This window comes from Corylus avellana, chromosome ca3 (genome assembly GCF_901000735.1).
Source record: "Corylus avellana chromosome ca3, CavTom2PMs-1.0".
In the NCBI taxonomy this organism is placed as follows: Eukaryota; Viridiplantae; Streptophyta; class Magnoliopsida; order Fagales; family Betulaceae; genus Corylus; species Corylus avellana.
The window spans coordinates 5,616,047-5,626,256 of record NC_081543.1 but is presented as its reverse complement, the minus strand read 5'-3'; the positions used below and the strand labels follow the sequence as shown (position 1 = coordinate 5,626,256).

At 35.8% G+C, this 10,210-nt stretch overlaps 1 protein-coding gene across 3 annotated transcripts; it reads right to left on the bottom strand.

Moving 5' to 3' along the window:
* Nucleotides 1–1,764: 1,764 nt before the first annotated feature.
* LOC132173862 (pentatricopeptide repeat-containing protein At3g20730) lies at nt 1,765–9,066 on the bottom strand. Of its 3 annotated transcripts, XM_059585512.1 has the most exons (7): nt 8,997–9,066; nt 8,736–8,838; nt 7,676–8,001; nt 6,284–7,179; nt 3,584–4,861; nt 2,882–3,403; nt 1,765–2,056 (listed from the first exon to the last, which is right to left on the bottom strand). In XM_059585512.1, the coding sequence occupies exons 4-5, from the start codon at nt 6,933–6,935 to the stop codon at nt 3,768–3,770; spliced, it is 1,746 nt and encodes a 581-aa protein (XP_059441495.1). In that variant the 5' UTR covers nt 6,936–7,179; nt 7,676–8,001; nt 8,736–8,838; nt 8,997–9,066; the 3' UTR covers nt 1,765–2,056; nt 2,882–3,403; nt 3,584–3,767. The 3 variants fall into 3 exon arrangements, with proteins under 3 accessions (XP_059441495.1, XP_059441494.1, XP_059441496.1); XM_059585511.1 differs by lacking the exon at nt 7,676–8,001; XM_059585513.1 differs by lacking the exon at nt 7,676–8,001 and having other exon boundaries at nt 3,285–3,403.
* Between the last annotated feature and the right edge of the window lie 1,144 nt (nt 9,067–10,210).

Genomic DNA, 10,210 nt, shown 5'->3' with positions numbered 1-10,210 from the left:
AAAGGACAAGTTAAATTTATCCTAACTGTCCAAGTAGTTGCATTCTTCAACAAAAAGTTAAAAAAAAATAATGTTTTAATAGGTAATTTAATAGGTAACATGACCCGACACAACCCGACCCGTTAAAAAAAACCTTAATTAAAATTGGAAAAAATAATTTAATAAAGGGATCTCTTGGGCCAAAGGACTAGTTAAATTTATCATAACTGTCCAAGTAGTTGCATTCTTCAACAAAAAGTTTTAAAAAAATAATGTTTTAATATATAGACCCACATCGACATAGGGTTTTTTTTTATAAAAATAAAAAATAAATGGGTCTGACGGGTCACCCGAGACCCGACTGACCCGCCAAACCCATTTATTAAACGTGTCTGGCGAGTCGACCCGTCAGACACAAATTTAATCGTGTCTTAATCGGGTAGACTCGATTAAGACCTGAACCCGGTAAACCCAAACCCAATAGCTGTTAACTTTGTGTCGGGTTCGCGGGTCGTGTCAAAATTGTCAGCCCTAGCTCATGCTTTTCAGGGTGGTCTTGAGCCACCCAATTTGGCGGGGCTTGGCCACACAACTATCTTTGTGTTTGTCGAGGTTCTCACGCAGCCACCCTTATGATTTTTTTTCTTTTTTAATTTGTTCTTAAATTTTTTACTAGTAGGGCTTCACATCTAGTTGGGTTTTTCAAAAGGTTTAATTACTTTTTTAGTATTTGTCGCAAGGATCCTTATCAAATGACCACCTTGGTTTTCAAAAGCATCGTAGATTGTACCTATCATGAGCCTAAGTACGAAGATTGTACTTCCATCCATAACTATAACAGAGAAATATGCCAACGCCACTAAAAATGAAACATATGTCCCATACACCAAGTAAGTTGTCCTACTCGACAACTTTGAGCTGGAATATAATTGTTGAGAAATTAATTTTCTCTTCTCTCCCTCCTTTCTTCTCTCTCCCCCCTTTCTAGGCTTTTTCTTGGCATATTTCTCCCTCTTTCTAGGCTTTTTTTTTATCTTCTTCTCCTCCTCCTCCTCTCATTGGGCTTGTTTCTCTCTTCTTTCTCTCGTCTTCTCCCTCTCTTCTTAGTCTCTTTCTCTAAGCTTTCTCCTCAAGTGCTTTTGTCCTACACCAGCTACTAAATGATTATTCTTCTTCTTCATTGTGATGCTAACTAAGGTTTAGAGGTATCAAAACCTTAGCCTACATGTGTGAATTGAATTTGGAGAAAGATGAATAAAATCAGCCCCATCAAATCAAATATCCTAGCCAACATCAGGTGTGGCTCTTATGCCTGATGAGGAAATTTTTGGTTTGTATTATCTTGGATTTTATAAATGATTATAAAAAACTTTGATTGCAACTTGACTAGTCACTTTAGAGTAATAGCACATATGTGACTAACATCATGGGCGGAACTGTGTATTAGTTTGAGAGGACTAATGTCCCCCCAAAATTTTAAAATTATCCCTAAAATTTATGATTTTTTTATGAAATATCCCCAAAATTAAATTTTATCCCCAGGTTTTGATTTATATATATATATATATATATATATATATATATTATAAATCTCTGAGTCAACCTGCCAAAATTAAAAACTGCTTAAATTTTTTTTTCGAAAATTTCCTCCGAGTCACCGTTTCACCCACTTTAAAATATTAAAATTATTTATTAATTTAATTTTAAATTTTAAATATAAAAATAATAAAAAATAATAAAAAATAAAAAATAAGAAATAAGAAATAAGAAATCAATGTTATTTTATTAGATCCCAAAACTTCTTCGTCCGAGTAATCGGCATCATCATCATCCGGAACTGAAGCTACGCTCTCAGCATCGTCGTCTTCGTCGTCCAGGACTCCAGGTAGGGAGTAACCAGACTATGTTGTGCCAGAAAGCCAGAGTTGAACTTGAGAGGAGGCAAACTAGGGGAAGACATAACAGTATCACTATTGTATTTGTATGCTAGTAGAGATTTTGGAAATGGGTCGGCAGCAATTTTCTCGGTAAGAGGAGATCGTACTTGTTGAGATTCTTCCACTTGTAAATCTGATCCCTGCAGGGTAAAGAAACATTCTTTAAAGGGGTCCATTTAAAAAAAAGAAAAGGAAAGAAAAATTAAAAGCGAAGAATAGGCAAACAAGAAAAGTTTGAAACTGGGAAAGAGACCAAGATGCTTCCTTATACGAATTAAAAGTGAAAAAATTGGTTTCTGACTCTTGGTTGGTTCTTGAGGAAAAGAACCCAAAACTCAAAACATACGAAAAATAGCAAATTGTAGAGAAAGGTCCTCAAAATGAAAACCAGATTAGACTCGTATATAGAACAGAAAGAACGGGGACAAGATCAAAGACCAAGAAATCGATTTCTTGAAAAGATACAAGAAATTACAGTACAACTGTACAAGTACCTGTTTGATCCAGTTGATCGCGCTTTCACCCAGAAATTGCAGGTGTTAATTGGAAGACCCACACCATGGGATTAAAAAAAAAAAAAAAACCTGTAGTACATTACCCAAAGAAAGTTTTAGGGTATTTTCCAGAAAGTTGTATCATACAGTCGAACAAGGTTCAGCTTTATCCATAAAAGGTAAAATACGACTCGGCACACTAGAAAAGATTGAGATTCATGTGCATGCGGTGGCAGCCGTGGAAGATTGAGATTCATGACGAAAGTGGGGCATAATTACCAAAACTTGACATATCTAGAAAATAAAAACAAAGTGGGATGGTTTTGCACAGAGAATTAAGAGGAAAAAGAGAAACAGAGAGAGAGAGAGAGATTGATGATCCGGAATCTGAAATAAACTTAAATTTCAAGTATCATCTAAGCATGATACTGGTTATAAACAAATAAATCACAATGGACAAAGTTATCTTACTGTTTAAGAAAAGATACTTTTAATAATTATAATCCAACACCATGACTATGGCAAGCATAATAGTGGCACAGTATATCTTCCAAGTGTAATTCTCTTGTAAGGTAGCTAGGGTACTATTCTCAGATTTCCTTTTAGTAGTTGCATTTCTTCCACTTTCTGTCCCGACTTCTCTCGACCTTTTCCCTCTTCAAGTGTACTTTACGAAAGGGCAAAATTCAGAAAACATCATTTAAGAACATAAAAGGGTCTTCAAAAGATCTTTAAACAAAGCATAAAATCCTGGACTGCATCAGTACTAAATTCCTCAACTTCAAATAGTCGGTTGAGTTAGCGAAAAGGGGTAAAAGCTGGATCTGACCTGTGAGATCTTATGCAGAATTCAGACACCAAATGTGAGCCTAACCTTGGAATGCAGATAAAAATATGACACTGTCAAGCCTTGAAGTTGCTCAAAGCTCCAAGCCCCTTTGCGGTCATATATTTTCCACAATAATATTATACTTCAAGCATGAGAATGCATATCTGAAAACTTTTAAGTGTCAGATTTCGAATATTCATATATGCAGATAAAACCTTGGAATGCATAACTGAAATTGAACACCCAGATTTTATATTTTCATAAAAAATGACACATTTTTAGCACTTAAACACGGTTTTTGCTCATTTTGAACATGATATTAAGGAGGAAGCACACAACCGTACCTGAATGTAAAGAAGCATGGGAACAGAAGGCTGTGAACCAGGAATACATCAATGGACCACAAGACTGTGCAAGCACTCTCTCATACTGTTCTACAGCCTTAGCATATGAATCGTCTGGTCAGCAGGATATTTTATAAGTTTTACGCTCTCCCCAAGAAGTAAAAAGTAGGACAGTTCTGCACTTTCAACTAGGCTGCAAATGTGTGATTTCCTTCTTCGTAGATTGTAAAAGGCTACATCCTGGATCCTTTTTTAAACCTCTCTCTTTTATCAAATTCCACATCTTGGAGACATTGTCCCATTCGCCATGTGCAGCATATATGCTTGCTAAAACAACATAGTTAACTGAATTCTTGGGATCCATATTAAGAAGATTAATGGCTGCTATTTCCCCAATAGATAAATTACCATAGGTGCTAGATGCCCCAAGAATGGCACCCCAAATTGAAGCATTAGGTTTCATTTTCATCTCACATAGCAAATTATAAGCTTCTTCTAACTGGCCTCCACGTGCAAAGAGATCTATCATACAGGAAAAATGCTCCGCTTTAGGCAAAATATTGTACTTCTTGACCATACTATTGAAGCATTCTGATCCTTCACCAGTCATTCCACTATGGCTACAGGCAAAGAGAAGAGACAAGAATGTAACATCATTTGGCCTTAGCCCTTCATGTTCCATCTCCTTATATAGTGCAATTGCCTTATGGCCAAAGCCATGTTTCCCATATCCTGCAATCAACGATGTCCAAGAAATGACATTTTTCTCCTCCATCTCCTCAAAAGCACGTTTAGAATCTTCAATTTCTCCACATTTTGCATACATATCAATGAGAGCATTTCCCATGGCCACATCATAACAGGGTTGAACTTTTAAAGCAAAAGCATGGATTTGTCTTCCGAAACTTAATGATGCTATGTTGGCACATATATTAATCATGGAGCAAAATATAACTTCATCCATTTCCATGTGCATTTGAAATATTTCTTTGAAGAGATCCAGCGCATCTTTACTATGGTTACGTTTGCGTGCACATCCAACTATCAGTGAAGTGCAAGATATAATATCTTTTGCTGGCATACTCTTGTATAAATCGTAAGCACTTCCTACCCTTCCACATTTTGCATAAGAATCAATTAATGATCCAGTTAAAGCATTATGTGATCCAAAACCCAATCGGATGATTAAGCCATGTGTCTGGTTGAGCTTCATGAGACCACTGCAAGCAGCACAGGCTCTCAAGACGCTTCCCAAGGTGAAGCCATCAGGAATGAATCCTATTGAAGTTTAGTATTGCAACAAAGGCATTGAAATAAAGATAACAAAACATACAACAAAAATAATATAACAGAGTACGCAACAAGAGAAAATTCTCCCAAAGAAACTTAATGAAAAAATAAAGGCTTTCATGCTGGAACAGATGTTGATTATGATATGATCTTTGTGATATATTTAGGCTCGACATGGTCAAATACCCTTATTAGAGGAAATATTCATTAAAATATGGATGCAGTTCTCTAGGCTTTGAATCCCATTCTTCTCAATAGGCAACATCCAGCAGCGAGTTATTATTCATGGTAAACTTAAACTTAGGTAATAAAAGATACTAACCAATTATAGACTATTTCAGTGTGAAATAGTGTTTTGCAAATAATTATGGATCAGAATTAGAGTATCAGAGAAGAATAAGGCATCAATAGACTAGCAATTTTTGGCAAAAATAACATTGCAATGAACTTACTGCATACAAAGACAATGGCTTTGCAGTTTTACTTAATCATGTCGCAAATGCAAGTACCCCATGTTTCCGATTTTTGTGTTAGAAAAAGAGAGGTGGGGCAACAAAAACAGTGAATGCCTTTCTATCCAACCAATTTGGCGATGCTGAAGTGTTACAAGAAAGAAACAAAATTTTCCTACTTGAACATGAATGCGAGCAAGAGTAGAGATTTTTAGAGATGACTCACATGCCTTCTATCCAACCAATTTGGTGATGCTGACGTGTTACAAAAAAGAAAAAAATTTCCTACTTGAATATGAATGTGAACAAAATTAGAGATTTTAGAGATGATGATGATGAGAGAGAGAGAGAGAGAGACGAGTTTTTCAAAACAAAAGATGTCTTCCTGAACATAAACTTTTTCTTTCTTTTCTTCAAAATGGACTACAGAGGATGCCAAGCCCAATAACTGACGTAGAGAGAGAGACTGATGTAGAGAGAGAGACAGAGAGACAGAGAGAGAGAGAGAGATGAGTTTTTCAAAACAAAAGATGTCTTCCTGAATATAAACCTTTTCTTTCTTTTCTTCAAAATGGACTACAGAGGATGTCAAGCCCATTAACTGATGTCTAATTAATGAATTTTCAATTTTTTTCAATATCTTTTGATTCATGCATTCAATGATGTGTTGTTAGAAATCTTATGGTTCATCCGAATTTAATCAAGATATCTCTTCAAAGCACCCTTCAACTAGTCTTCATCAGCTTGAATTTCTCAAAGCAAATTATTCGGTTCATTGTGTTCTTGATCAGATTCCAATAGATAATACGCTACAGTCTTTTGATATGTGTCTACTTTGGCAATTAAGAAATCTGTGAATATAGCACGTAAGTAAAATTCTCAAAATCAAAGACAAACATAGAGAAGAACAAGATAACAAGAGCAATGAAATCTACAAGTTTAAGGAAAATGTTGATACCTTCTCTCATCATTGAACGAAACATTCGAAATGAATCATCAGCAAATCCTTGAACAGCATATCCACCAATCATCACGTTCCAAGAAACCACATCCCTCTTTGACATTGTCTCAAACCAATATCGTGCATCCTCCATTTTCCCGCATTTCGCATGCAAGTCAACCAATGCACTCTGAACAAACAAATTCTCCACAAACCTACCCTTCTGAATGCATCCATGTACTTGCATCCCCACTTCCAACCACCTCATACTAGTACACGCCCTCAACGCACTCCCATAGGTAAACTGATTGCCCTTAACACCTGCCCGACGCATTTCCAATAACATTATCAAAGCATTTTTATAATGCCCATTTTGTGAAAACCCAGAAATCATCACAGTCCAGGACACTACACTTCTCTCATGCATTTTATTGAACAGGTTACGGGCTGCATCCATGAGACCGAACTTCGCATAAAAGATTATCAGTCTTGTATTTAAGTGGACGTTTGAATCAAACCCACTTGTTATTAGTTTGTTGTGAATCAAACGACCGGCTTTTTCAGCCTTCCCCTCCATGCAAAGCTGCAACATTTTCATGTACATAGAATAGTCCGAGTGCCAAAAAGGGTTTGAGAAAATGGGTTTTAGAGCTTCCTGTAATTTTCCCATGGTACAATATAGTGATCGGGTCTATTATATAGTCTAATGTCAATTATGGCCCAAGATGCTTAATGGTTCATAAAGTTAGGCCCTAACTAAATTGTCAGGCCTAAAAACAAAACCAAATTTTCTATAGGAGCTTCTTCTGTTAAGACGGTACACCTCCTTTTTTAGAGCTAAATTTTCCCAGCATATGTTCTAAAAGCATTCTTGTTTTCACCTGCCCTACTTCACATGAGAAGTAACTATTGAACTGCATGAAAAAGAGGAAAAAATACATTAGTGTTAAACTTAAAAATATTATGATTGAAAATTTTCAGGTCATCAATAGGCATTTAACTATTCTAATAACAAAGCATCTGATACATAGGTATGCATGCAATAGCAACCGTGTAAAATAAGTACTTAAGAAGTAATTACATAAAGTAGTTGGAAGAATAATAGTATGGAGGTGGGCCGATATCTTCATATAATTAACTAGAATTCTTTGTGGTTTTAACTTTATAGTTAATAAATCCTAAAAATGGCATTTGATGATGGTTTTCCGACTGAAGAGACTTCGTTCAAGAATTATGTCGAACCCGTAACGTGCATAGAAGATATCATGCAATTTCTTTGTTATTAACCATAGTTTACCCACTGTTTTGAGGGAGGAGGATCCTCTCCAAGCATATGTTCTAAAATGGAGAGCAGCCGGTTCCTTATCTTAAGATGGGCAAATGGGTTTTGAAGAGGATTAAATGATTTACCTATTTCACATAACCGCTGCCAATTCTAGAGTGGAGTTTCTCGTTTGTAAATTTTGACACAGCTTTCCTCTACTTCTTGAACCAAAGTATAAGCGCTTTTGGAATTTTCTCTAAAACTCGGTGGACTTTGAGGTGCTCGTTCTCGTCGAGAAACAGGTTCTGAGGCTTGAGGTCCTCTGTGTGAGGTGGAAAAATACAAGAAAAATACACTGTAACTGCTTGCCTTCACTTCTTATCAATGGGCGTGGTCCAAATTGGTGAGGATTCAAAATTTGTCTCTTGAAAGCAAACGACGTCAAGCGGGTGAAAGTACACTCACATAAAAACTAAATTTGAGGAGAAATTAAATTTAGAGAACAACTTTTAAAATAAGTGAAATATCAAACTCTCTATACTTTTTTCTACCTTAGTTAAATATTATTATTATTTTATTAATTTTAAACCAATCAAGAAAGAAGGATAAAAATCATAAAAAATTATTGAACTTTAATTTTTTCGCTCTTCCTCAGTGAGAAAGGGATCGTCATGCACATATTATATTTATATACTCTATGGCAGAAAAGTATAAGGTACAAGAAGATAACTACAAGCAGAACCGTAATGCAGCAAGAACAGTGCTATATAGTATAAAGGTACAAGCAGATAACTCCATGGCAGAAAAACTTGGGGTTAACCGGGTTGTCATCTTTTTCAAAAAAAAAAAAAAAATCGTATATAAGAAAGAAGAACAACTTTCGCCTGATGACAACAAATAAACAGGACCCAAAAAAATTCAAAAGAAAACGAACAAACAAATAGAAACAAAGGAACTGAAAAGAAGAAATGTTTCCACATCAAAGAATCGAACTGAAAATAAGCATCCCACTTCTTAAACAAACCCACCAATGCTTAAATACACAAAAAAAAAAAAAAAAAAAAGTCCAATGGAGTAGCCCCGCAATCACATAACACCACAAACTTAACACAGAACACCCCAATACAGAATCAGAATCTAAGCAATTTGGTCTTATTTTGATTCGAAATCGTCAACAAAAAATAAAAAGAAGCAATTGGGACGTACCTTTGAGCGATCGGCTTTCACGAAGAGGGAGAGAAAGTTATGGAAATCCCTCATACAGTCAAACTCAAAAACGGAGTGGAAAACCCTCAAACTCATACTCAATCTACAAACAATCAAACCAAAATCTATCACAATCAAGCCAAACTCGTCACTCTCAGCCTCACCAATATCTATCTCGCCTACAAGAAGGGGAAACAGGAGAGGGGATGTGGTCTGCCGAGAGCGAGAGCGAGAGAGAAAGAGAAAGGGAGAGGAGCTTACCGAGGTCTGCCGAGAGAGCGAGATGCGATCTGCCGAGAGAGAGAGACAGAGAGCTGGAGAGGAATAACCGAATAAGAGAGAGTTGGTGAGGTGGGAAGAAGAGGCTGAGATAGTGAAAAAAAAAAACACAAAAAAAAAGGGGGGGAAGAAGGATCCGGTTCAATCATAGGTCTCCGGTTAAGGGACACGATGGCCCTTTCCTAGGTCCTAGACTCCTAGTGCCATCATACTGCCACATGTCATACTTCAAAAATATTATTATTTTATTATTTAATGTTTTAACAAAAAAAACAAAAATTAAAATAATAAAATTATGTAATAATTTTTTTTTTTTTTAATTTTTGATACGGCCCACAGACCACCTCCAAGGGTCACTGTTTGGCCTAAAGGTGGTTTCAGCTACTCCAAGCCACCGGTCTAGAAAGAAAAAAATATAAGTTTGGCCTTTGAAGGTGGCCGAAGCCACCCCGAACTAGCCCTGATCACCCCAGACCAAACGATGGCCCTTGGGGTGGTCTCCACACTCAAGACCATATATATATATATATATATATATATTATTTTAGTTTTTATTTATTTTTTAAATTTTTTTTAAAAAAATTATTATATATAAATGGGTGGGATATGTGGCATGAAGATCGCCCTAAGATTTTTTCTAGGGAGAGCCATCCTGGCCATTAACTGGAGACCTTTCCAGTCCAACAGGATTGAGAAAGGATCCTTGTTCGGGGAAGAAGAGGTTGCTGAGAGAGTGAGAGAGATAGCGAGAGAACGACCAAAAAAAAAAAAAAAAGAGAAAGTAGGCAAAATATCCATTTTGCATTTTATTTTTTGCTAATTCAATGGGGAAGTTTTTTACAAATTTGATTAGCTATTTTAAATAAAAGCGTCATTTAATTACTCTATTGTGAATGCTTTCACAATGGCTTAGTTATTTCTTGCATTTGTGAACAATTCATCACTACATGTAATGGGCTCTGTTCACACATTCATTTCATTAATATACTATTTATCTTTCCATATCTCTCTTTCCCCAAAAAATTTTCCTCCTATTTCTCTTCCACATCTTTTTTTTCCCAAAAGATCTTTAGAAAAAATACAATCCTTATAAAAAAATAAAATTGAAATGATATAGATAAAAAAAAAAATTAAAAAAAAAAAGAGAAAGATAATCAGATGCATAATGTCTTTTAAAACTCAATAGCTAAACTAGA

What these genes read in the sequence shown, in the direction of transcription:
- LOC132173862 (XM_059585512.1), bottom strand. Translation starts at nt 6,935, where the DNA reads ATGGGAAAATTACAGGAAGCTCTAAAACCCATTTTCTCAAACCCTTTT. An exon ending in TCGTTCAATGATGAGAGAAG is followed by an intron (nt 4,862 to 6,283) that starts GTATCAACATTT and finishes AAACTTCAATAG; the next exon opens with GATTCATTCCTGATGGCTTC.